Source organism: Coregonus clupeaformis, chromosome 40, assembly GCF_020615455.1.
Source record: "Coregonus clupeaformis isolate EN_2021a chromosome 40, ASM2061545v1, whole genome shotgun sequence".
NCBI lineage: Eukaryota > Metazoa > Chordata > Actinopteri > Salmoniformes > Salmonidae > Coregonus > Coregonus clupeaformis.
In genome coordinates this window covers 9,648,214-9,676,036 of record NC_059231.1, presented here as the reverse complement: position 1 = coordinate 9,676,036, position 27,823 = coordinate 9,648,214, and the positions used below count along the sequence as shown (strand labels likewise).

The 27,823-nt window shown below is 45.5% G+C and overlaps 1 protein-coding gene across 7 annotated transcripts; it reads left to right on the top strand.

Annotated features, from left to right (window-relative positions):
* Positions 1-997: 997 nt before the first annotated feature.
* On the top strand, positions 998-27,447 carry prkag3b (protein kinase, AMP-activated, gamma 3b non-catalytic subunit). 7 transcript variants are annotated; one of them, XR_005997834.2, is made up of 13 exons: positions 998-1,154; positions 3,796-3,832; positions 4,913-5,025; positions 5,328-5,409; positions 6,856-6,914; positions 8,172-8,217; positions 13,981-14,035; positions 14,170-14,296; positions 14,532-14,697; positions 15,270-15,307; positions 15,546-15,692; positions 17,124-17,314; positions 18,639-19,149. XR_005997834.2 is itself a non-coding variant. In XM_045212069.1 (13 exons), the coding sequence occupies exons 1-13, from the start codon at positions 1,137-1,139 to the stop codon at positions 27,268-27,270; spliced, it is 987 nt and encodes a 328-aa protein (XP_045068004.1). In that variant the 5' UTR covers positions 998-1,136; the 3' UTR covers positions 27,271-27,447. The 7 variants fall into 7 exon arrangements, 2 of the variants coding, with proteins under 2 accessions (XP_045068004.1, XP_041724822.1); XR_005997837.2 differs by having other exon boundaries at positions 4,885-5,025; XR_005997836.2 differs by having other exon boundaries at positions 4,751-5,025.
* The last annotated feature ends 376 nt before the right edge of the window (positions 27,448-27,823 follow it).

The following is a 27,823-nucleotide window of genomic DNA, read 5'->3' as shown; positions in this document are numbered from 1 at the left end:
ACTTTAAATCTCTTAATGTTGAGTTGGCTTCCGGTGGGTCCGTGATCGTTGCAGCCTCTGAGTGCTCCCTGTGGGGGAGGTTGTTAAACGATACCCTTCAAATATGTCAAGTGTTTTTTTAAATAGTATTTTAATAATCATACTTAAGCATTTTTCTATTCAGTCTTTTTCAGTGCCTCATAAACCTGTCCAGTTGCTTTTTGATGCGCCATGCCATGTCCTGGTGAGCGAGAGGGATATTACAGCGGGCTCGGTCTCAACTGGCACCCTAATCCCTATATAGTGCACTAGTTTTGACCAGAGCCCTATTGCACTATATATGTAATAGGGCTCCATTTGGGACTGGACCCATCAAGGCACATAGGCGTCAGGTCACGGAGGTATAAATAGCGTTGTCTGTAATGGCAGTGCAGTGAAATTCTAACACCAGGAGAGGCTGGCATACAAATTGCAGAGTAAGACATCTTAAAGAGGACACCACCAGTCATCGTATTTTTACTTGTCAGCTTTCAGTTTCATTTACTGAGAGTTATTTTTCTGTAGTGTTGAACTTTTACATCTTTAATTTTACAGGTTATATTGTTTGATTGATATACTAATTTCTAAATGGCTTGATCAGATATTAGTTATGTCTGTTAACATTGTAAAAGCAGCTTAAATCAGCTTTTAGCAAACGTGCCGATGCCAAAGCACCTGCTTTTAAAACTGATAGAGAATGTAATCGCTAAGTTGTTTATTTTAATACACTTTTAAGAATGCAGGTAGACAAAAACCTAACACCAATACCTTTTGGATCCTTACCTGTCCCTGCCATACTGATCTAAAGCTGAGTCACTGCTGTTATGTTATGTTAGGGCTGTTCTACAGGCTTGTTGTGTGTATACACACACACACACACACACACACACACACACAGACAGACAGACATACACACATCTGTTATTCCCCCCTCATGCAACAGCCTGCTCCCTCGCTCCCAATTTAGTCCCTGCTGTCCCAGAGACTGGAGCACAGTTGGATCATGCTCAGGAGGTGACAGAGTAGCCCCAGTAAATCCCGCTCTCTCTCAGCCTGCTCCGTGCCGTCCACTCCTCTCCCTCTATCCAGCCCAGCCTCGACTCTCTTCAGCCTCAGCCATGGAGCCTCTCCCCGAGGTAAGGCACGGAGCAGAACATTCTCGCCTGCCTCCTGATGCGTGTTTTGTGTGAGTGTGTTAACAGGTTTAAAGACTGCTGCACACTGTACATTGATGGTTTAGGAACTGAAGACTGCTTGACTGTGAGAGTCTAGGTCTCAGATGTGCCAGAGCTATAGAGGACACCAGCACAGTAGACTGTTGTAAATAGGTATACTCCTTATTGTTGACTGTTAGGACGTTGTGACGTCTTATCAAATTTGATACTGAAGCCTACATCTTGTAACCTCGAGTGTAGAAGTGCCAAGCGCCACCATCCCAGTCTCTGGAGAATTGCAAGCTGCAAAGCCAGCTGAGTGGTTGACTGAAATACTTCACTACTTTTCTCTCACCCTTTTCATGAGACAGACATTGGCTTGCCTCCAGAGCTGAAGTAAGACAATCTAGCCCAATGAGGTTGAAACAAGAGAACAACGTTAACTTTTTACATAGTTCAGAAAACTGGAACGTTCTCTAAAGGCCTTGTAGCCCTGTGTAGTTCCACCTCTAAGACATTCCTTTAGTTTGTAGCGCTCAGTCCTTGCTTGGTATGTGTCAAGGCATTCTGTTGACAGTGTTGACAAGCTCTTGTTTTGCATTTAGCTTCCTGGCCCTGTGTGGCAGCCTCACACCCTAACAGCTTTACTGAGAACTACACTACCAGTCAAAAAAAGTTTGGACACACCTACTCATTCAAGGGTTTTTATTTAATTTTTTACTATTTTCTACATTGTAGAATAATAGTGAAGACATCAAAACTATGAAATGACACATGTGGAATCATGTAGTAACCAAGAAAGTGTATTTGAGATTCTTCAAAGTACATTTACTTCATTTAGCAGACGCTCTTATCCAGAGCGACTTACAGTTTGTGCATACATTATTATTATTTTTTATTATACCCCCCGTGGGAAGTGAACCCACAACCCTGGCGTTGCAAACACCATGCTCTACCAACTGAGCTACATCCCCGCCGGCCATTCCCTCCCCTACCCTGGACAACGCTGGGCCAATTGTACGCCGCCCCATGGGTGGGTCTCCCGGTCACGGCCGGCTACGACAGAGCCTGGATTCGAACCAGGATCTCTAGTGGCACAGCTAGCACTGCGATGCAGTGCCTTAGACCACTGCTCCACTCGGGAGATAAGTTAGCCACCCTTTGCCTTGATGACAGCTTTGCACACTCTTGGCATTCTCTCAACCAGCTTCACCTTGAATGCTTTTCCAACAGTCTTGAAGGAGTTCCCACATATGCTGAGCACTTATTGGCTTCTTTTCCTTCACTCTGCGGTCCAACTCATCCCAAACCATCTCAATTGGGTTGAGGTCGGGTGATTGTGGAGGCCAGGTCATCTGATGCAGCACTCCATCACTCTCCTTCTTGGTAAAATATCCCTTACACAGCCTGGAGGTGTGTTTTGGGTCATTGTCCTGTTGAAAATCAAATGATAGTCCCACTAAGCGCAAACCAGATGGGATGGCGTATCGCTGCAGAATGCTGTGGTAGCCATGCTGGTTAAGTGTGCCTTGAATTCTAAATATATCACAGACAGTGTCACCAGCAAAGCACCCCCACACCATAACACCTCCTTGAAGGCCTGATTCACACAGTCTCCTCTGAACAGTTGATGTTGAAATGTGTCTGTTACTTGAACTCTGTGAAGCATTTATTTGGGCTGCAATCTGAGCTGCAGTTAACTCTAATGAACTTTTCCTCTGCAGCAGAGGTAACGCTGGGTCTTCCATTCCTGTGGCGGTCCTCATGAGAGCCAGTTTCATCATAGCGCTTGATGGTTTTTGCGACTGCACTTGAAAAAACTTTCAAAGTTCTTGAAATGTTCCGTATTGACTGACCTTCATGTCTTAAAGTAATGATGGACTGTCGTTTCTCTTTGCTTATTTGAGCTGTTCTTGCCATAATATGGACTTGGTCTTTTACCAAATAGGGCTATCTTCTGTATACCCCCCCTACCACAACTGATTGGTTCAAACACATTAAGAAGGAAAGAAATTCCACAAATTAACTTTTAACAAGGCACACCTGTTAATTGAAATGCGTTCCAGGTGACTACCTCATGAAGCTGGTTGAGAGAATGCCAAGAGTGTGCAAAGCTGTCATCAAGGCAAAGGGTGGCTATTTGAAGAATCTCAAATCTCAAATTTATTTTGATTTGTTTAACACTGTTTTGGTTACTACATGATTCCATATGTGTTATTTCACAGTTTTGATGTCTTCACTATTATTCTACAATGTAGAAAATAGTAAAAATAAAGAAAAACCCTTGAATGAGTAGTTGTGTCCAAACTTTTGACTGATAGTGTAAACACAATGTACGTCCTTACAACACGCCAGATGAGTTGGCACATAGCACGTACCATGTGAAGTATTGCACATCTTTTAAATAAGTCACTGTTATGTTGCTTCTTACTTAAAACCCATATATATATATATGTTTTAATGACTGGGTAATGTCTGGGAGATCTACTGTGAGATATTCTGTGTCCCATCAGATATGCAGAAATGCATCTTCAACCCAGAAATGTCACTCAAATGACATGCACTCACACAAAGCATGGGGAGTTGAAGCACATGTAATGATAGAATCTTCTGTCTTTTGCAGGTCCCCTTCATGGATGGGCTCACAATGAAGGAGACAGGTAACTCTCATGTGTTTAGTGTGTGTGCTGTTGTATCCATAGTGTTATATTGCTGCAATACCAAACAGACCTTTTCACACTACCGTGCTGACAGAACCAATCTGTCCTGGCTCTACCGTGCTGACAGAACCAATCTGTCCTGGCTCTACCGTGCTGACAGAACCAATCTGTCCTGGCTCTACCGTGCTGACAGAACCAATCTGTCCTGGCTCTACCGTGCCGACAGAACCAATATGTCCTGGCTCTACCGTGCTGACAGAACCAATCTGTCCTGGCTCTACCGTGCCGACAGAACCAATATGTCCTGGCTCTACCGTGCTGACAGAACCAATCTGTCCTGGCTCTACCGTGCCGACAGAACCAATCTGTCCTGGCTCTACCGTGCTGACAGAACCAATCTGTCCTGGCTCTACCGTGCTGACAGAACCAATCTGTAGTGCGGACAGAACCAATCTGTCCTGGCTCTACCGTGCTGACAGAACCAATCTGTCCTGGCTCTACCGTGCTGACAGAACCAATCTGTAGTGCTGACAGAACCAATCTGTCCTGGCTCTACCGTGCCGACAGAACCAATCTGTCCTGGCTCTACCGTGCTGACAGAACCAATATGTCCTGGCTCTACCGTGCTGACAGAACCAATCTGTCCTGGCTCTATTGTTCTGACAGAACCAATCTTGATTTCCTTTTTATATTCTCCTTTTTCAGCACGGTTCCAGCTGTGTAACCAACCAGGCCAGCTCAGTACAGTACAGCTTGGTTTGGCTCAGCCTGGTTCGGTTTGGCTCAGTAGTGTGAAAAGCCCCTCTGAGAGTGTGTTAGGATAGTAGTTCTGAAACCTCTTCTCTGGGACCCCCACCCGACGTTTCACAATTTTTGTTCTAACCCTGAACTACCACACCTGATTAACAATAAACCAAGGTGCTTGACGATTAGTTGACAAGTTGAATCAGGCGTTACCTGCTCTGGAATGGATTAAATCCACGCGGAGGTTTAAAGGTTTTGAGGTGAGGTTAGAGAACCGCTGTGTTAGGACCCTGACGGACCTGTAGCAGGGTGCTCCACCGCTGTCCCTCCCTGCAGCCCCAGCCTCGGCCCCAGATGCCAACGTCTACACCAAGTTCATGATGAACCACTGCTGCTACGACGCCATTCCAACCAGCTCCAAACTGGTCATCTTCGACACCACCTTGCAGGTACACCCAATACATTCAAGCTCCCCCCAAAAAAAGCTCAACTTCAACACTGCAATGTTTATCATGGGGTTTGATTCTCACAGGGACCACCCATATGAAAACGTATGCACGTATGACTGTAAGTTGCTTTGGATAAAAATTGTCTGCTAAATGGCATATTATTATTATAAATGGTTCATTTAATAGGTCGTAAAACCTTTTTGTCTTGAATGGGAAGCCCTGAAATGTCTTGCAACAAAGAGCACACTAGACCCCCCAACGTGAACAGTGATTCAGATCAGTTTCTGTGTTTTGTGTTTCAGGTAAAAAAGGCTTTCTTTGCTCTGGTGGCGAACGGTGTGCGAGCGGCGCCGCTGTGGGACAACAAGCTGCAGTGTTTTGTAGGTGAGGCAACCTGGAACCTGAGCGTTTCCCAATCTGGCGTCTAACCTTTAAAGTCCAGTGGGTCAGCTATGAGCTAGACTCAGATTACAGACCCAGTAATATCAATTTAGCGTTCCTCTCAAACCCAACAACCCAACTCAGCTTTCCCTGCTTGGGATCAGCTAGGGCGACTGTTAGGGTCAGTGTAATTAGGTAGGTGACGGATGATTTGAAACGTGTGAGTTTACTGCTGCGTATGTGTGAGACATATTCTGGGCTTCTGGTTACACGTTTCTCTGTATTCACGTCTAACTGTGTTTCCTGTGGATAAGTATTTTGTGTATATAAATCCCTAGGAGGCTACTACATGCCCCTCTGTGTCTCTGAGAAGGTTATAACATGGGTGTTGATATGATTAAATGCAGATCACCGATTAGCCAGTCCCCTGGTGGGTCGCTGCTGGGTGGCCTTAGAGGCAAGTGGGCCAGTTCCGCTCCACCCCACCCCGCCCGCCCGCCCGGCCGGTCTGGTTTTCTGGGTTAGGGTGACACCGTATTCCCTATATAGTTAGCTACTTTTAACCAGGCACTACATAGGGGAAAGGGTGTTATTTGGGACGCAAATCCCTGGGTTTGTGGGTTAGAGCCAGATCCATCCCCTCTGCAGGATTGGTGCCAAAGTTCTAGCTGTAAGTGGGGCACCTGGGCTCCAGCGTCTAGTTGGACTTCTATTCCGCGTCCCAAACGGCACCTTATTCCCTATATAGTGCACTACTTTTTGACCAGTGGTGGGCCCTTGTCAAAGAAGTGTACTATATAGGGAACAGGGTGGCAGTTTGGGACGCGGCCCTGAAATCCCCTGCACCCTCTCGGTAGTTATTAATACACATCTACTCCACCGAGAGGGAGAATGCCACCAGTCCCTCGTACAGGGGGGAGGGGGGGGGGGCTCAAATCAAATCAAATCAAATCGGATTTGCCACACGCGCCGAATACAACAGGTGCAGACGTTACAGTGAAATGCTTACTTACAAGGCCTTAACCAACAATGCAGTTTTTAAGAAAAAAATTATTAAAGAGCAGCAGTAAAATAAAATAACAGTAGGGAGGCTATATACAGGGGGGTACCGGTACAGAGTCAATGTGCGGGGGCACAGGTTAGTCGAGGTAATTTAGGTAATATGTACATGTAGGTAGAGTTATTAAAGTGACTATGCATAGATAATAAACAGAGTAGCAGCAGCGTAAAAAGGATGGGGTGGGGGGGCAGTGCAAATAGTCCGGGTAGCCATTGGATTAGCTGTTCAGGAGTCTTATGGCTTGGGGGTAGAAGCTTGGGGGTAGAAGCTGCTACGTAATCTGGACCTCACCAGATTACGTAGCTACTGAACTGAAAATACATTCTGTCTGAATGCACACCATAGTTTAGTCCCATTTAAAGCTTTATTTCTTCCCTGTATCTTTCCAGGTATGCTGACCATCACAGACTTTATCAACATTCTCCACCGGTACTGGCAGTCTCCTCTGGTGAGTGATCTGTTGTTGTTGGACCTGGCTGTGATGTCATCCAGATTACTGGAGCCGGAACACAAAGCATACAGCTCTCACACAGCACACCCCTGTGTTGAATGGTATACACGTGTCTCATACGATATACCAGGGCTGTCTAACCCTGTTCCCGGAGATCTGCCCTCCTGTAGGTTTTACCTCCAACCCTGTTCCTGGAGAGCTACCCTCCTGTAGGTTTTACCTCTAACCCTGTTCCTGGAGAGCTACCCTCCTGTAGGTTTTAACTCCAACCCTGTTCCTGGAGAGCTACCCTCCTGTAGGTTTTAACTCCAACCCTGTTCCTGGAGAGCTACCCTCCTGTAGGTTTTACCTCCAACCCTGTTCCTGGAGAGCTACCCTCCTGTAGGTTTTAACTCCAACCCTGTTCCTGGAGAGCTACCCTCCTGTAGGTTTTACCTCCAACCCTGTTCTTGGAGAGCTACCCTCCTGTAGGTTTTACCTCCAACCCTGTTCTTGGAGAGCTACCCTCCTGTAGGTTTTAACTCCAACCCTGTTCTTGGAGAGCTACCCTCCTGTAGGTTTTAACTCCAACCCTGTTCTTGGAGAGCTACCCTCCTGTAGGTTTTAACTCCAACCCTGTTCTTGGAGAGCTACCCTCCTGTAGGTTTTAACTCCAACCCTGTTCCTGGAGAGCTACCCTCCTGTAGGTTTTAACTCCAACCCTAATCTAGTCACCTGATTCTAATAATTAGCTAGTTGATAAACTGAACCAGGTTAGCTACAACTGGGGTTGGAGCGAAAACCTACAGGAGGGTAGCTCTCCAGGAACAGGGTTGGAGTTAAAACCTACAGGAGGGTAGCTCTCCAGGAACAGGGTTGGAGCGAAAACCTACAGGAGGGTAGCTCTCCAGGAACAGGGTTGGAGCGAAAACCTACAGGAGGGTAGCTCTCCAGGAACAGGGTTGGAGCGAAAACCTACAGGAGGGTTGCTCTCCAGGAACAGGGTTGGAGTTAAAACCTACAGGAGGTTAGCTCTCCAGGAACAGGGTTAGAGTTAAAACCTACAGGAGGGTAGCTCTCCAGGAACAGGGTTGGAGTGAAAACCTACAGGAGGAAAGCTCTCCAGGAACAGGGTTGGAATGAAAACAGGAGGGTACTTCTTCTTCCCCTCTGTACTGTGAGAGTACACTTGTGTCTTACAGTACTTCATACACATCTCTTACAGTACAGAGTACACTTGTGTCTTTCAGTACAGAGTACACTTGTGTCTTACAGGTAGAGATCTACGAACTGGAGAAGCACAAGATAGAAGAATGTAGAGGTAACTATAACCCCGTAGGGGTGACTATAACCCTGTAGAGGTGACTATAACCCTGTAGAGGTGACTATAACCCTGTAGAGGTGACTATAACCCTGTAGAGGTAACTATAACCCTGTAGAGGTGACTATAACCCTGTAGAGGTAACTATAACCCTGTAGAGGTGACTATAACCCTGTAGAGGTGACTATAACCCTGTAGAGGTGACTATAACCCTGTAGAGGTAACTATAACCCCGTAGAGGTGACTATAACCCTGTAGAGGTGACTATAACCCTGTAGAGGTGACTATAACCCCGTAAAGGTGACTATAACCCTGTAGAGGTGACTATAACCCCGTAGAGGTGACTATAACCCTGTAGAGGTGACTATAACCCTGTAGAGGTGACTATAACCCTGTAGAGGTGACTATAACCCTGTAGAGGTGACTATAACCCTGTAGAGGTGAATATAACCCCGTAGAGGTGACTATAACCCCGTAGAGGTGACTATAACCCTGTAGAGGTGACTATAACCCTGTAGAGGTGACTATAACCCCGTAGAGGTGACTATAACCCTGTAGAGGTGACTATAACCCTGTAGAGGTGACTATAACCCTGTAGAGGTGACTATCACCCCGTAGAGGTGACTATAACCCCGTAGAGGTGACTATAACCCCGTAGAGGTGACTATAACCCCGTAGAGGTGACTATAACCCCGTAGAGGTGACTATAATCCTGTAGAGGTGACTATAACCCTGTAGAGGTGATTATAACCCTGTAGAGGTGACTATAACCCCGTAGAGGTGACTATAACACCGTAGAGGTGACTATAACCCCGTAGAGGTGACTATAACCCCGTAGAGGTGACTATAACCCCGTAGAGGTGACTATAACCCCGTAGAGGTGACTATAACCCTGTAGAGGTGACTATAACCCCGTAGAGGTGACTATAACCATGTAGAGGTGACTATAACCCTGTAGAGGTGACTATAACCCCGTAGGGGTGACTATAACCCTGTAGAGGTGACTATAACCCTGTAGAGGTGACTATAACCCCGTAGAGGTGACTATAACCCCGTAGAGGTGACTATAACCCTGTAGAGGTGACTATAACCCTGTAGAGATGACTCTAACCCTGTAGAGGTGACTATAACCCTGTAGAGGTGACTATAACCCCGTAGAGGTGACTATAACCCCGTAGAGGTGACTATAACCCTGTAGAGGTGACTGTAACCCCGTAGAGTTGACTATAACCCCGTAGAGGTGACTATAACCCCGTAGAGGTGACTATAACCCCGTAGAGGTGACTATAACCCCGTAGAGGTGACTATAACCCCGTAGAGGTGACTATAACCCCGTAGAGGTGACTATAACCCCGTAGAGGTGACTATAACCCCGTAGAGGTGACTATAACCCCATAGAGGTGACTATAATCCTGTAGAAGTGACTATAACCCTTTAGAGGTGACTATAACCCCGTAGAGGTGACTATAACCCCGTAGAGGTGACTATAACCCCGTAGAGGTGACTATAACCCTGTAGAGGTGACTATAACCCCGTAGAGGTGACTATAACTCTGTAGAGGTGACTATAACCCCATAGAGGTGACTATAACCCCGTAGAGGTGACTATAACTCTGTAGAGGTGACTATAACCCTGTAGAGGTGACTATAACCCTGTAGAGGTGACTATAACCCCGTAGAGGTGACTATAACCCTGTAGAGGTGACTATAACCCTGTAGGGGTGACTATAACCCTGTAGATGTGACTATAACCCTGTAGAGGTGACTATAACCCTGTAGAGGTGACTATAACCCTGTAAAGGTTACTATAACCCCGTAGAGGTGACTATAACCCCATAGATGTGACTATAACCCCATAGAGGTGACTATAATCCTGTAGAGGTGACTATAACCCTTTAGAGGTGACTATAACCCCGTAGAGGTGACTATAACCCCGTAGAGGTGACTATAACCCTGTAGAGGTGACTATAACCCTGTAGAGGTGACTATAACCCCGTAGAGGTGACTATAACCCTGTAGAGGTTACTCTAACCCTGTAGAGGTGACTATAACCATGTAAAGGTGACTATAACCCTGTAAAGGTGACTATAACCCTGTAGAGGTGACTATAACCCCGTAGAGGTGACTATAACCCCGTAGAGGTGACTATAACCCCGTAGAGGTGACTATAACCCTGTAGAGGTGACTATAACACTGTAGATGTGACTATAACCCTGTAAAGGTGACTATAACCCTGTAGAGGTGACTATAACCCCGTAGAGGTGACTATAACCCCGTAGAGGTGACTATAACCCAGTAGAGGTGACTATAACCCCATAGAGGTGACTATAACCCCATAGAGATGACTATAACCCTGTAGAGGTGACTATAACACCGTAGAGGTGACTATAACCCAGTAGAGGTGACTATAACCCAGTAGAGGTGACTATAACCCTGTAGAGGTGACTATAACCCTGTAGAGGTGACTATAACCCTGTAGAGGTGACTATAACCCTGTAGAGGTGACTATAACCCTGTAGAGGTGACTATAACCATGTAGAGGTGACTATAACCCCGTAGAGGTGACTATAACCCCGTAGAGGTGACTATAACCCCGTAGAGGTGACTATAACCCTGTAGAGGTGACTATCACCCCGTAGAGGTGACTATAACCCCGTACAGGTGACTATAACCCCGTAGAGGTGACTATAACCATTTAGAGGTGACTATAACCCCGTAGAGGTGACTATAACCCCGTAGAGGTGACTATAACCCCGTAGAGGTGACTATAACCCTGTAGAGGTGACTATAACCCTGTAGAGGTGACTATAACCCCGTAGAGGTGACTATAACCCCGTAGAGGTGACTATAACCCCGTAGAGGTGACTATAACCCCGTAGAGGTGACTATAACCCCGTAGAGGTGACTATAACCCCGTAGAGGTGACTATAACCCCGTAGGGGTGACTATAACCCTGTAGAGGTGACTATAACCCTGTAGAGGTGACTATAACCCTGTAGATGTGACTACAACCCTGTAGAGGTGACTATAACCCTGTAGAGGTGACTATAACCCCGTAGAGGTGACTATATCCCTGTAGAGGTGACTATAACCCTATAGAGGTGACTATAACCCTGTAGAGGTGACTATAACCCTGTAGAGGTGACTATAACCCTGTAGAGGTGACTATAACCCTGTAGAGGTGACTATAACCCTGTAGAGGTAACTATAACCCCGTAGAGGTGACTATAACCCCGTAGAGGTGACTATAACCCTGTAGAGGTGACTAAAACCCTGTAAAGGTGACTATAACCCAGTAGAGGTGACTATAACCCCATAGAGGTGACTATAACCCTGTAGACGTGACTATAACCCTGTAGACGTGACTATAACCCTGTAGAGGTGACTATAACCATGTAGAGGTGACTATAACCCCGTAGAGGTGACTATAACCCCGTAGAGGTGACTATAACCCTGTAGAGGTGACTATAACCCTGTAGAGGTGACTATAACCCCGTAGAGGTGACTATAACCCTGTAGAGGTGACTATAACCCTGTAGAGGTGACTATAACCCCGTAGAGGTGACTATATCCCCGTAGAGGTGACTATAACCCCTTAGAGGTGACTATAACCCTGTAGAGGTGACTATAACCCTGTAGAGGTGACTATAACCCGGGAGAGGTGATTATAACCCCGTAGAGGTGACTATAACCCTGTAGAGGTGACTATAACCCTGTAGAGGTGACTATAACCCTGTAGAGGTGACTATAACCCTGTAGAGGTGACTATAACCCTGTAGAGGTGACTATAACCCGGGAGAGGTGACTATAACCCTGTAGAGGTGACTATAACCCGGGAGAGGTGACTATAACCCTGTAGAGGTGACTATAACCCCGTAGAGGTGACTATAACCCCGTAGAGGTGACTATAACCCCGTAGAGGTGACTATAACCCCGTAGAGGTGACTATAACCCCGTAGAGGTGACTATAACCCTGTAGAGGTGACTATAACCCTGTAGAGGTGACTATATCCCTGTAGAGGTGACTATAACCCCTTAGAGGTGACTATAACCCCTTAGAGGTGACTATAACCCCGTAGAGGTGACTATAACCCTGTAGAGGTGACTATAACCCCGTAGAGGTGACTATAACCCCGTAGAGGTGACTATAACCCCGTAGAGGTGACTATAACCCTGTAGAGGTGACTATAACCCTGTAGAGGTGACTATAACCCCTTAGAGGTGACTATAACCCCGTAGAGGTGACTATAACCCGGGAGAGGTGACTATAACCCTGTAGAGGTGACTATAACCCCGTAGAGGTGACTATTACATTTACATTTACATTTTAGTCATTTAGCAGACGCTCTTATCCAGAGCGACTTACAGTTAGTGAATACATTTTTTTTATTATTTTTTTATACTGGCTCCCCGTGGGAAGAGGTGACTATAACCCCGTAGAGGTGACTATAACCCTGTAGAGGTGACTATAACCCGGGAGAGGTGACTATAACCATGTAGAGGTGACTATAACCCCGTAGAGGTGACTATAACCCTGTAGAGGTGACTATAACCCTGTAGAGGTGACTATAATCCCGTAGAGGTGACTATAACCCCGTAGAGGTGACTATAACCCTGTAGAGGTGACTATAACCCCGTAGAGGTGACTATAACCCTGTAGAGGTGACTATAACCCCGTAGAGGTGACTATAACCCCGTAGAGGTGACTATAACCCCGTAGAGGTGACTATAACCCTGTAGAGGTGACTATAAACTCCTATAGAGGTGACTATAACCCCGTAGAGGTGACTATAACCCCGTAGAGGTGACTATAACCCCGTAGAGGTGACTATAACCCCGTAGAGGTGACTATAACCCTGTAGAGGTGACTATAACCCTGTAGAGGTGACTATAACCCTGTAGAGGTGACTATAACCCTGTAGAGGTGACTATAACCCGGGAGAGGTGACTATAACCCCGTAGGGGTGACTATAACCCCGTAGAGGTGACTATAACCCCGTAGAGGTGACTATAACCCTGTAGAGGTGACTATAACCCCGTAGAGGTGACTATAACCCCGTAGAGGTGACTATAACCCGGGAGAGGTGACTATAACCCGGGAGAGGTGACTATAACCCTGTAGAGGTGACTATAACCCCGTAGAGGTGACTATAACCCTGTAGAGGTGACTATAACCCTGTAGAGGTGACTATAACCCGGGAGATGTGACTATAACCCTGTAGAGGTGACTATAACCCGGGAGAGGTGACTATATCCCTGTAGAGGTGACTATAACCCCGTAGAGGTGACTATAACCCCGTAGAGGTAACTATAACCCCGTAGAGGTGACTATAACCCCGTAGAGGTGACTATAACCCCTGTAGAGGTGACTATAACCCTGTAGAGGTGACTATAACCCTGTAGAGGTGACTATATCCCTGTAGAGGTGACTATAACCCCTTAGAGGTGACTATAACCCCGTAGAGGTGACTGTAACCCTGTAGAGGTGACAAAACCCTGTAGAGGTGACTATAACCCCGTAGAGGTGACTATAACCCCGTAGAGGTGACTATAACCCCATAGAGGTGACTATAAACATGTAGCTACCTAGAAATAGATGGCACAATGGAATCCCCTTTTTGCTTGGCCGTTTGGGTTTTAGTCTAGGTATCCATAAAAAGCACTTTGTAACAATCGCTGATGTAAAAAGGGCTTTTATAAAATACATTTGATTGATTGAAGTCTTGTTTACATTCGCTGTGTTTCCTCCTGCTTCGTGCTCCAGAGGAATTACTGAAGTACTCCAACCATACTCTGATCAGTATCACACCCGACTCCAGGTAAGTAGCAGTGTGCAGCCTTACCTTCTCTGGCCCTTAGTCCCAGATGTGTTTGTTCTGTGTTGCCAACTGCTACGCCATTGTCACGACAACCTCTCTTCTCAGACTTGGACACCTGTCTCTTGTCCCTCCAGCCTCTTTGATGCCATCTACTCTCTACTGAAGTATAAGATCCACCGGCTGCCTGTGATCGACCCAGAGTCTGGCAACGTCCTGCACATCCTCACCCACAAACGCATCCTCAAGTTCCTCCACATCTTTGTGAGAACCGCTTTCATATGAGCCCATCTGGCATATTTTTTTCTGTTGATAAACAACATGTAATGATTCTGGAAACTTGATAGCCTGGTCCCAGATCTGTTTGTGACATATATTTTCCTATTTCTATGGCCGTTGTGACAAGGACCGTAGAAGTTGACAAGACATCTCAAACTGATCTGGGGACCAGGCTAGAAACTTGGTTCACTTTACTTTATGAAGCCATTCTTCCTCCCAGGGCACCATGATCCCGAAGCCTCGGTACCTCCAAAAGAGGATTGAGGAGGTGGACATTGGAACGTTTAAACGGATCGCTACTATCCAGGAGACAGCCACGGTGTATGATGCCCTGGCCATCTTTGTAGAACGAAGGGTTTCCGCTCTGCCAGTGGTCAATGAGGAGGGTATGTGTCTGGTTTCACCTCAGTGATGATAACACCTTTAACATTGACTTCCACTAACTTTTAGGAAAAGTTTGGGTTTTTTTCACCAAAAAATTTACAATGCCTAATTCTAGGGTACAGTATTCTATAGAGCCATTATTGCATGGAACTCTGTTCCATCTCATATTGCTCAAATAAACAGCAAACCTGGTTTCAAAAAAACAGATAAAGCAGCACCTCACGTCACAACGCCTCTCCCCTATTTGACCTAGATAGTTTGTGTGTATGTATTGATATGTTGGCCACGTCTGTCTTTAAAAAATAAAATGTATGTAGTTCTGTCCTTGAGCTGTTCTTGTCTATTAATGTTCTGTATTATGTCATGTTTCATGTTTTGTGTGGACCCCAGGAAGAGTAGCTGCTGCTTTTGCAACAGCTAATGGGGATCCTAATAAAATACCGAATACCAGACCTAGTTTGAACGCTAGGGTTGGCCCTTCAGTTTGAACGCTAGGGTTGGCCCTTCAGTTTGAACGCTAGGGTTGGCCCTTCAGTTTGAACGCCAGCCTTATCTGTATGTTTTCTGTTTTCAGGGAAGGTCAAGGCTCTGTACTCCAGGTTTGATGTGATTGTAAGTGGGACCATATCAATTACTCTGCACTGAGATGGAAAAAACTGCATAAAAATGGTTCACATGGCAAATGTCCCATGGATTAGACGCAACCAGATGCCAAGGAGGCTGTGCAAAATGTCAAGCATCTTGTATCTGCTATTTTTGAAATGTGCCATATGGGGGGGGGAGTGATAAGACAGCAAATAGTATTGTAATTAGCATAATTACCATCTGTCTTCCTCCTGTGTTGCTGTAGAACCTGGCAGCTCAGAAGAACTACAACAACCTGAACATGACAATGCAGGAGGCGATTAGCTCCAGGGCCTGCTGTGTGGGGGGAGTGCTGAAGTGTTACCCCCACGAAACTCTGGAGACTATCATCGATCGCATTGCTAAGGCAGAGGTAAGACTTACTGTAGTGTTTCCCTGCTGGTCTCTGTGTTGTCCTGTTTCGTCCCAAATGGCACCCTTTTTCCTATATAGTGCACTACTGTTGACCAGAGCCCTATTGACCCTGGTCTAAAGTAGTGCACTAGATAGAGAACTGGTGTAAAGTAGTGCACTAGATAGAGAACTGGTGTAAAGTAGTGCACTAGATAGAGAACTGGTGTAAAGTAGTGCACTATATAGGGAACTGGTGTAAAGTAGTGCACTATATAGGGAACTGGTGTAAAGTAGTGCACTAGATAGGGAACTGGTCTAAAGTAGTGCACTATATAGGGAACTGGTCTAAAGTAGTGCACTAGATAGGGAACTGGTGTAAAGTAGTGCACTATATAGGGAACTGGTCTAAAGTAGTGCACTATATAGGGAACTGGTGTAAAGTAGTGCACTATATAGGGAACTGGTGTAAAGTAGTGCACTAGATAGGGAACTGGTGTAAAGTAGTGCACTATATAGGGAACTGGTCTAAAGTAGTGCACTAGATAGGGAACTGGTGTAAAGTAGTGCACTAGATAGGGAACTGGTGTAAAGTAGTGCACTATATAGGGAACTGGTGTAAAGTAGTGCACTAGATAGGGAACTGGTGTAAAGTAGTGCACTATATAGGGAACTGGTGTAAAGTAGTGCACTATATAGGGAACTGGTGTAAAGTAGTGCACTATATAGGGAACTGGTCTAAAGTAGTGCACTATATAGGGAACTGGTCTAAAGTAGTGCACTATATAGGGAACTGGTCTAAAGTAGTGCACTATATAGGGAACTGGTCTAAAGTAGTGCACTATATAGGGAACTGGTCTAAAGTAGTGCACTATATAGGGAACTGGTGTAAAGTAGTGCACTATATAGGGAACTGGTCTAAAGTAGTGCGCTATATAGGGAATAGTGTGTCATTTGGTTCACAGCCTCTGTCATGCCGTGTCTCTCCTCTTCCTCCTCCTCTTCCTCCCAGGTTCAGTCTCTCCTCCTCTTCCTCCCAGGTTCACCGTCTCTTCCTCCTCTTCCTCCCAGGTTCACCGTCTCTCCTCCTCTTCCTCCTCTTCCTCCCAGGTTCACCATCTTGCCTCCTCTTCCTCCCAGGTTCACCGTCTCTCCTCCTCTTCCTCCCAGGTTCACCGTCTCTCCTCCTCTTCCTCATCCTCTTCCTCCCAGGTTCACCGTCTCTCCTCCTCTTCCTCCTCTTCCTCCCAGGTTCACCGTCACTCCTCCTCTTCCTCATCCTCTTCCTCCCAGGTTCACCGTCTCGCCCCCTCTTCCTCATCCTCTTCCTCTCAGGTTCACCGTCTCCTCCTCTTCCTCATCCTCTTCCTCCCAGGTTCACCGTCTCGCCTCCTCTTCCTCCTCTTCCTCCCAGGTTCACCGTCTCTCCTCCTCTTCCTCCTCTTCCTCCCAGGTTCACCGTCTAGTGCTGGTGGATAAAGATGACGTGGTGGGAGGGATCGTCTCGCTCTCTGACCTCCTCCAGGCCCTGGTCTTGACCCCGGCAGGTATTGATGCCCTTTTCTCTTAGCACCTGACTGTGGGGGTGTGAATCCATCGATCACCACCAACCACCTCCCAGCCCCTCCCCAGCCCCAACCCCAGGTAAGCCCACGCGTGGGCTGTCGGTCGCCCTCTAATCCTGCCCTGCCCTCTAGTCCTGCCATGCTCTGCCCTGTCCTGCCCTGTCCTGCCTTGCCCTGCCCTGTCCTGTCCTGTCCTGCCGGTTGCTGCCTGATGGAGGTGCTGCCATACATAGCTCTCTGTAGCTTCTGCCTCTCCTCTCCTCTCCTCTCCTCTTCCTCTTCCTCTTCCTCTTCCTCTTCCTCTCCTCTCCTCTCCCCCCTATCTCTGGATGACTACATCCCAAATGGCACCCTGTTCCCTATGTAGTGCACTACTTTTGACAAGATATGGGCTCTGGTCAAAAGTAGTGCACTATATAGGGAATAGGGTGCCAATTTGCAGCCTCTGTGTGAGAGGGAGCTGTAGTCAGTCACTTCTGTTTGACATGTGACTGCAGTAGACCAATCTGCCTGGCCCATTTCTTCTTGTCTTGATGATCAAAACAGCATCTTTGTCTTTGATGGAATGAATGTGTCTGAGCTGCCATGAGACATATTGTTAGCATGTTAATGAATCAAATCAAATCAAATCAAATTTTATTGGTCACATGCGCCGAATACAACAGGTGCAGACATTACAGTGAAATGCTTACTTACAGCCCTTAACCAACAGTGCATTTATTTTAAACAAAAAAGTAAGAATAAAACAACAACAAAAAAGTGTTGAGAAAAAAAGAGCAGAAGTAAAATAAAGTGACAGTAGGGAGGCTATATATACAGTAAAATAAAGTGACAGTAGGGAGGCTATATATACAGTAAAATAAAGTGACAGTAGGGAGGCTATATATACAGGGGGGTACCGTTGCATAGTCAATGTGCGGGGGCACCGGCTAGTTGAGGTAGTTGAGGTAATATGTACATGTGGGTAGAGTTAAAGTGACTATGCATAAATACTTAACAGAGTAGCAGCAGCGTAAAAAGGATGGGGTGGGGGGGCAGTGCAAATAGTCCGGGTAGCCATGATTAGCTGTTCAGGAGTCTTATGGCTTGGGGGTAGAAGCTGTTGAGAAGTCTTTTGGACCTAGACTTGGCACTCCGGTACCGCTTGCCGTGCGGTAGCAGAGAGAACAGTCTATGACTAGGGTGGCTGGAGTCTTTGACAATTTTGAGGGCCTTCCTCTGACACTCTGAATGATTTGAGCCAGTTCAGTGCTCATTCCCAACCAAAAGTCAAACTACATAACATAAAACATGGACAAAGATGAAACCGTTTAGACAAACACACCTTCCTATTGGGGAGGAAAACAGACATTACTTGTCTCTGTCAAAAATAATGATTTGTTGATTTTGCTTCTATTTTACAGAGATTTCGCAAAGAGCAAACTGAAGAAAAATTGGGAGACTTATAATGAATGAAGAAAGAAACTGTAAATATTTTTGATCATGCTCGGTAACTTTAAAAAATGCTTTTTAAAAGGTTTATTATATTCTGCAGGATAACACCAATGCGTTCGTATTTTTATATTCATGTATTTGTGTCTTTGTTTGTTTATTTATACATTTTTTTGATAATGTACATTTTCTCAAATCTCTCCTATTTAGTGATTATTTAAAGATACACAATATTTATGTTTCCTCCAAATACATGTTCCTCTTCTCCATAAATATTGTCTCTTTAAATAATGTTCCTCCTCTAATCCATAATTATTATGTCTCTTTAAATAATGTTATTCTACTCCATAAATATCATGTCTCTTTAAATAATGTTTCTCCTCTTCTCCATATATATTATGTCTCTTTAAATGTGGTCCTTTGTAGCTCAGCTGGTAGAGCACGGTGCTTGTAACGCCAAGGTAGTGGGTTCGATCCTCGGGACCACCCATACACAAAAACAATTATGCACGCATGACTGTAAGTCGCTTTGGATAAAAGCATCTGCTAAATGGCTTATTATTATTATTATAAATAATGTTCCACTCTTCTCCATAAATATTATGTCTCTTTAAATAATGTTCCTCTACTCCATAAATATTGTCTCTTTAAATAATGTTCCTCTACTCCATAAATATTGTCTCTTTAAATAATGTTCTTCTACTCCATAAATATTGTCTCTTTAAATAATGTTCCTCTACTCCATAAATATTGTCTCTTTAAATAATGTTCCTCTACTCCATAAATATCATGTCTCTTTAAATAATATAGCGACTGGCTAGGCCACTCCAGGACCTTAATTTACATTTACGTTTACATTTACGTCATTTAGCAGACGCTCTTATCCAGAGCGACTTACAAATTGGTGCATTCACCTTATAGCCAGTGGGATAACCACTTTACAAATTTAGTCTTTTTTTCTTTTTTATCTTTTTTTTCTAAATTTTTTTGAAAAAAATGTTTTTTTTGGGGGGGTATGACTCCGCTGTCCTGGCGTCGTGAGGGAGCTTGTTCCACCATTGGGGTGCCAGAGCAGCGAACAGTTTTGACTGGGCTGAGCGGGAACTATGCTTCCGCAGAGGAAGGGGAGCCAGCAGGCCAGAGGTGGATGAACGCAATGCCCTCATTTGGGTGTAGGGACTGATCAGAGCCTGAAGGTTCGGAGGTGCCGTTCCCCTCACAGCTCCATAGGCAAGCACCATGGTCTTGTAACAGATGCGAGCTTCAACTGGAAGCCAGTGGAGTGTGCGGAGGAGCGGGGTGACGTGAGAGAACTTGGGAAGGTTGAACACCAGACGGGCTGCGGCATTCTGGATGAGTTGTAGGGGTTTAATGGCACAGGCAGGGAGCCCAGCCAACAGCGAGTTGCAGTAATCCAGACGGGAGATGACAAGTGCCTGGATTAGGACCTGTGCCGCTTCTTGTGTAAGGCAGGGTCGTACTCTCCGAATGTTGTAGAGCATGAACCTACAGGATCGGGTCACCGCCTTGATGTTAGCGGAGAACGACAGGGTGTTGTCCAGGGTCACGCCAAGGCTCTTCGCACTCTGGGAGGAGGACACAACGGAGTTGTCAACCGTGATGGTGAGATCATGGAACGGGCAGTCCTTCCCCGGGAGGAAGAGCAGCTCCGTCTTGCCAAGGTTCAGCTTGAGATGGTGATCCGTCATCCATACTGATATGTCTGCCAGACATGCAGAGATGCGATTCGCCACCTGGTTATCAGAAGGAGAAAAGGAGAAGATTAGTTGTGTATCGTCAGCGTAGCAATGATAGGAGAGGCCATGTGAGGATATGACAGAGCCAAGTGACTTGGTGTATAGCGAGAATAGGAGAGGGCCTAGAACTGAGCCCTGGGGGACACCAGTGGTGAGAGCACGTGGTGCGGAGACAGCTTCTCGCCACGCCACTTGGTAGGAGCGACCGGTCAGGTAGGACGCAATCCAAGATTGAGCAGCGCCGGAGATGCCCAGCTCGAAGAGGGTGGAGAGGAGGATCTGATGGTTCACAGTATCAAAGGCAGCAGACAGGTCTAGAAGGACAAGAGCAGAGGAGAGAGAGTTAGCTTTAGCAGTGCGGAGAGCCTCCGTGACACAGAGAAGAGCAGTCTCAGTTGAATGACCAGTCTTGAAACCTGACTGGTTTGGATCAAGAAGGTCATTCTGAGAGAGATAGCAAGAGAGTTGGCTAAAGACGGCACGCTCAATAGTTTTGGAAAGAAAAGAAAGAAGGGATACTGGTCTGTAGTTGTTGACATCAGAGGGATCGAGTGTTGGTTTTTTGAGAAGGGGTGCAACTCTCGCTCTCTTGAAGACGGAAGGGACATAGCCAGTGGTCAAGGATGAGTTGATCAGCGAGGTGAAGTAGGGGAGAAGGTCACCGGAGATGGTCTGGAGAAGAGAGGAGGGGATAGGGTCAAGCGGGCAGGTTGTTGGGCGGCCTGCAGTCACAAGTCGCAAGATTTTATCTGGAGAGAGAGGGGAGAAAGAAGTCAAAGCATAGGGTAGGGCAGTGTGAGCAGGACCAGCAGTGTCATTTGACTTAACAAACGAGGATCGGATGTCGTCAACCTTCTTTTCAAAGTGGTTGACGAAGTCATCCACAGAGAGGGAGGAGGGGGGGGAGGAGGATTCAGCAGGGAGGAGAATGTGGCAAAGAGCTTCCTAGGGTTAGAGGCAGATGCTTGGAATTTCGAGTGGTAGAAAGTGGCCTTAGCAGCAGAAACAGATGAAGAAAATGTAGAGAGGAGGGAGTGAAAAGATACCAGGTCTGCAGGGAGTCTAGTTTTCTTCCATTTCCGCTCAGCTGTCCGGAGCTCTGTTCTGTGAGCTCGCAATGAGTCATCAAGCCACGGAGCTGGAGGGGAGGACCGAGCCGGCCTGGAGGATAGGGGACATAGAGAGTCAAAGGATTCAGAAAGGGAGGAGAGGAGGGTTGAGGAGGCAGAATCAGGAGATTGGAGGGAGAAGGATTGAGCAGAGGGAAGAGATGATAGGATGGAAGAGGAGAGAGTAGCGGGAGAGAGAGAGCAAAGGTTGCGGCGGCGCATTACCATCTGTGTAGTGTTGGTGAGTAGTGTTGGAGGAGAGCGAGAGAGAAAAGGATACAAAGTAGTGGTCGGAGACATGGAGGGGAGTTGCAGTGAGATTAGTTAATGTGCTTCTTCTTGAGCCACTCCTTTGTTGCCTTGCCGTGTGTTTTGGGTCATTGTCATGCTGGAATACCCATCCACAACCCATTTTCAATGCCCTGGCTGAGGTAAGGAGGTTCTCCCCCAAGATTTGACAGTACATGGCCCTGTCCATCGTCCCTTTGATGCGGTGAAGTTGTCCTGTCCCCTTAGCAGAAAAACACTCCCAAAGCATAATGTTTCCACCTCCATGTTTGACGGTGGGGATGGTGTTCTTGGGGTCATAGGCAGCATTCCTCCTCCTCCAAACACGGCGAGTTGAGTTGATGCCAAAGAGCTCAATTTTGGTCTCATCTGACCACAACACTTTCACCCAGTTCTCCTCTGAATCATTCAGATGTACATTGGCAAACTTTAGATGGCCCTGTATATGTGCTTTCTTGAGCAGGGGGACCTTGCGGGCGCTGCAGGATTTCAGTCCTTCACGGCGTAGTGTGTTACCAATTGTTTTCTTGTTGACTATGGTCCCAGCTGCCTTGAGATCATTGACAAGATCCTCCCGTGTAGTTCTGGGCTGATTCCTCACCATTCTCATGATCATTGCAACTCCACGAGGTGAGATCTTGCATGGAGCCCCAGGCCGAGGGAGATTGACAGTTATTTTGTGTTGTCACCTTCTCACCAAGCTAATTGGCGATGGTCTTGTAGCCCATTCCAGCCTTGTGTAGGTCTACAATCTTGTCCTTGGCCATGGTGGAGAGTTTGGAATATGATTGATTGATTGCTACTGTGGACAGGTGTCTTTTATACAGGTAACAAGCTGAGATTAGCAGCACTCCCTTTAAGAGTGTGTTCCTAATCTCAGCTCGTTACCTGTATAAAAGAGACCTGGGAGCCATAAATCTTTCTGATTGAGAGGGGGTCAAATACTTATTTCCCTCATTAAAATGCAAATCAAGTCATAACATTTTTGACATGCGTTTTTCTGGATTTGTTTGTTGTTATTCTGTCTCTCACTGTTCAAATAAACCTACCATTAAAATGATAGACTGATCATTTCTTTGTCAGTGGGCAAACGTACAAAATCAGGAGGGGATCAAATACTTTTTTCCCTCACTGTAGATATAGGGACAGTAGCTACAGTTGAAGTCGGAAGTTTACATACACTTAGGTTGGAGTCATTAAAACTAGTTTTTAAACCACTCCACAAATGTCTTGTTAACAAACTATAGTTTTGGCAAGTCGGTTAGGACATCTACTTTGTGCATGACACAAGTATTCTTCCAACAATTGTTTACAGACAGATTATTTCGCTTATAATTCACTGTATCACAATTCCAGTGGGTCAGAAGTTTACATACACTAAATTGACTGTGCCTTTAAACAACTTGGAACATTTCAGAAAATGATGTCATGGCTTTAGAAGCTTCTGATAGGCTAATTGACATAGTTTGAGTCAATTGGAGGTGTACCTGTGGATGTATTTCAAGGCCTACCTTCAAATTCAGTGCCTCTTTGCTTGACATCATGGGAAAATCAAAAGAAATCAGCCAAGACCTGAGAAAAACATTGTAGACCTCCACAAGTCTGGTTCATCCTTGGGAGCAATTTCCAAACGCCTGAAGATACCATGTTCATCTGTACAAACAATAGTATGCATGTATAAACACCATGGGACCACGCAGACGTCATACCGCTCAGGAAAGAGACGCGTTCTGTCTCCTAGAGATGAACGTACTTTGGTGCGAAAAGTGCAAATCAATCCCAGAACAACAGCAAAGGACATTGTGAAGATGTTGGAGGAAACAGGTACAAAAGTATCTATATCCACAGTAAAACGAGTCCTATATCGACATAACCTGAAAGGCCACTCAGCAAGGAAGAAGCCACTGCTCCAAAACCGCCATAAAAAGGCCAGACTACGTTTTGCAACTGCACATGGGGACAAAGATCGTACTTTTTGGAGAAATGTCCTCTGGTCTGATGAAACAAAAATAGAACTGTTTGGCCATAATGAACATCGTTATGTTTGGAGGAAAATGGGGGTACCTTGCAAGCCGAAGAACACCATCCCAACCGTGAAGCACGGGGGTTAAACAATTTGAAGGCAATGCTACCAAATACTAATTTAGTATATGTAAACTTCTGACCCACTGGGAATGTGATGAAAGAATTAAAAGCTGAAATAAATCATTCTCTCTTCTATTATTCTGACATTTGACATTCTTAAAATAAAGTGGTGATCCTAACTGACCTAAAACAGGGAATTTTTACTGGGATTAAATGTCAGGAATTGTGAAAAACTGAGTTTAAATGTATTTGGCTAAGGTGTATGTAAACTTCCGACTTCAACTGTATATACAGGGTCAACAGCTATACACAGGGTCAGTAGCTATATACAGGGTCAGTTTCAGGGTCAGTTCCAATACCATATTAACAATGTGCAGGGATACTGGAGTGATGGAGGTAGATATGTATAGGGGTCAGGTGACTATATACAGGGTCAGTTCCAGTACCATATTAACAATGTGCAGGGATACTGGAGTGATAGAGGTAGATATGTATAGGGGTAAGGTGACTATATACAGGGTCTTAGACAATTTTCAAGGTCTTCCTTTCACACCGCCTGATATAGACGTCCTGAATGGCAAGGAGCTCGGCACCAGCGATATACTGGACGGTGCAGTTGCCATACCAGGCGGTGATGCAGCCAGTCAAGATGCTCTCAATGGTGCGGCTGTATAACTTTTTGAGGATCTGATGCCAAATCATGCCAAATCTTTTCAACCTCCTGAGGTGGAAGAACATTTTCTTTAAAAAAAAGTAGAAACAGATAGGTATTTTTGTATTTATTAAGGATCCCCATTAGTTCCTGCCAAGGCAGCAGCTACTTTTCCTGGGGTCCTGCAACATTAAGGCAGTTATATACAATTTAAAATATTACATGACATTATATTTCATAACACTTTACCCAATACATTTAGTGTGTTCCCTCAGGCCACTACTCCATTATCACATATTTACAATACAACATCCATGTGTACGTGTGTGTAGAGTGAGTGTCTATATGTATGTGTGTATGTGCCTGTGTGTGTGTCTCTTCACAGTCCCCGCTGTTCCACAAGGTGTATTTTTACCTGTTTTTAAAAATCTGATTCTACTGCTTGCATCAGTTACCTGATGTGGAATAGAGTTCCATGTAGTCATGGCTCTATGTAGTACTGTGCGCCTCCCATAGTCTGTTCTGGACTTGGGGACTGTGAAGAGACCTCTGGTGGCATGTCTTGAGGGGTATGCATGGGTGTCCGAGCCAGTATTCCAAACAGACAGCTCCGTGCATTCAGCTCGTCGACACCTCTCTTAAAAACAAGTAGTGGTGAAGTCAATCTCTCCTCCACTCTGAGCCAAGAGAGACTGACATGCATATTATTAATGTTAGCTCTCCGCTTACTTTTAAGGGCCAGCCGTGCTGCCCTGTTCTGAGCCAACTGCAATTTTCCCAAGTCCCTCTTTGTGGCACCTGACCACACTACTGAACAGTAGTCCAGGTGCGATAAAACTAGGGCCTGTAGGACCTGCCTTGTTGATAGTGTTGTTAAGAAGGCAGAGCAGCACTCAATTATGGACATACTTCTACCCATCTTAGCTACTAGTTGTATCAATATGCTTTGACCATGACAGTCTACAATCCAGGGTTACTACAAGCAGTTTAGTCTCCTCAACTTGCTCAATTTCCACATTATTCATTACGAGATTTAGTTGAGGTTTAGGGTTTAGTGAATGATTTGACCCAAATACAATGCTTTTAGTTTTGGAAATATTTAGGACTAACTTATTCCTTGTCACCCATTCTGCAACTAACTGCTGCTCTTTGTTAAGTGTTGCAGTTATTTCAGTTGCTGTAGTAGCTGACGTGTATAGTGTTGAGTCATCCGCATACATAGACACACTGGCTTTACTCAAAGCCAGTGGCATGTCATTAGTAAAGATGGAAAAAAGCAAGGGGCCTAGACAGCTGCCCTGTGGAATTACTGATTCTACCTGGATTATGTTTGAGAGGCTTCCATTAAAGAACACCCTCTGTGTTCTGGTAGACAAGTAACTCTATATCCATAATATAGCAGGGGGTGTAAAGCCATAACACATACGTTTGTCCAGCAGCAGACTTTGATCGATAATGTCAAAAGCCGCACTGAAGTCTAACAAAACAGCCCCCATAATATTTTTATCATCAATTTCTCTCAGCCAATCATTAGTCATTTGTGTAAGTGCTGTGCTTGTTGAATGTCCTTTTCTATAAGCATGCTGAAAGTTAGTTGTCAATTTGTTTACAGTAAAATAGCATTGTATCTGGTCAAACACAATTTTTTCCAATAATTTACTAAGGGTTGGTATCAGGCTAATTGGTTGGCTGTTTGAGCCAGTAAAGGGGGCTTTACTATTCTTAGGTAACGGAATGACTTTTGCTTCCCTCCAGGCCTGGGGGCACACACTTTCTAGTAGGCTTAAATTGAAAATATGTCAAATTGGAGTGGCAATATCGTATACTATTATCCTCAGCAATTTTCCATCCCCGGTGGCTTGTTATTGTTAATAGACAACAATACTTTTTTCACCTCTTCCACACTCACTTACGGAATTCAAAATTACAATGCTTGTCTTTCATAATTTGGTCAGATATTCTTGGATGTGTAGTGTCAGTAATTGTTGCTGGTATGTCATGCCTAAATTTGCTAATCTTGCCAATGAAAAGATTATTAAAGTAGTTGACAATATCAGTTGGTTTTGTGATGAATGAGCCATCTGATTCAATGAATGATGGAGCTGAGTTTGCCTTTTTTCCCAAAATATCATTGAAGGTGCTCCAAAACTTTTTAATCCCATTCTTTATGTCATTTATCTTTGTTTCATAGTGTAGTTTCTTCTTCTTTTTATTCAGTTTAGTCACATGATTTCTCAGTTTGCAATACGTTTGCCAATCGGTTGTGCAGCCAGACTTATTTGCCATTCCTTTTGCCTCATCCCTCTCAACCATACCATTTTTAAATTCCTCATCAATCCACGGGGATTTAACAGTTTTTATAGTCATTTTCTTAATGGGTGCATGCTTATTAGTAACTGGAATAAGCAATTTCATAAATGTGTCAAGTGCAGTGTCTGTTTGCTTCTCATTACACACCACAGACCAACATACATTCTTTATATCAAGAACATAGGCATCACTACAAAACTTATTGTATGACCTCTTATACACTATATTAGGCCCAGCCTTTGGAACTTTGGTTTTCCTAGATATGGCTACTATATTGTGATCACTACATCCGATGGATTTGGATACTGCTTTCAAACTAATCTTTGCAGCATTAGTAAAGATATGATCAATACATGTTGATAATTTAAATCCTGTACCGTTTGTAACCACCCTGGTAGGTTGACTGATAACCTGGTGTAGGGGGTGAGTGGGATGGAGTCTACCAGGACAGGAGTCTGCCAGGACTGGAGTCTCCTGATGATGAACAGCCTTACCTATGACCCTACCTACCTACCCCCTGACCTGACCCTGGCCTGGCCTGCTGCACAGATATATACTCCTCTTGACCCTACCTACCCCTGACCCTATCCCCTGACCTGACTGGCCTGGCCTGCTGCACGTATTCCCCCCCCTGGCCCTACCTACCCCCTGACCCTACCTACACCCTGACCCTACCTACCCCCTGACCATACCCTACCCCCTGACCCTGCCTACCCCCTTGACCCTACCTACCCCCTGACCCTACCTCTTGACCCTACCTACCCCCTGACCCTGCCTACCCCCTGACCCTACCTACCCCTGACCCTACCCTACCCCCCTGACCCTGCCTACCCCCTTGACCCTACCTACCCCTGACCCTACCTCTTGACCCTACCCACCCCTGACCCTACCTGCCCCCTACCTACCCCCTGACCCTACCTACCCCTGACCCTACCTACTCCTGACCCTGCCTACCC

What these genes read in the sequence shown, in the direction of transcription:
- prkag3b (XM_041868888.2), top strand. An exon ending in TCTTCGACACCACCTTGCAG is followed by an intron (nt 5,026 to 5,327) that starts GTACACCCAATA and finishes TTTGTGTTTCAG; the next exon opens with GTAAAAAAGGCTTTCTTTGC. An exon ending in TCAAGTTCCTCCACATCTTT is followed by an intron (nt 14,297 to 14,531) that starts GTGAGAACCGCT and finishes TCTTCCTCCCAG; the next exon opens with GGCACCATGATCCCGAAGCC.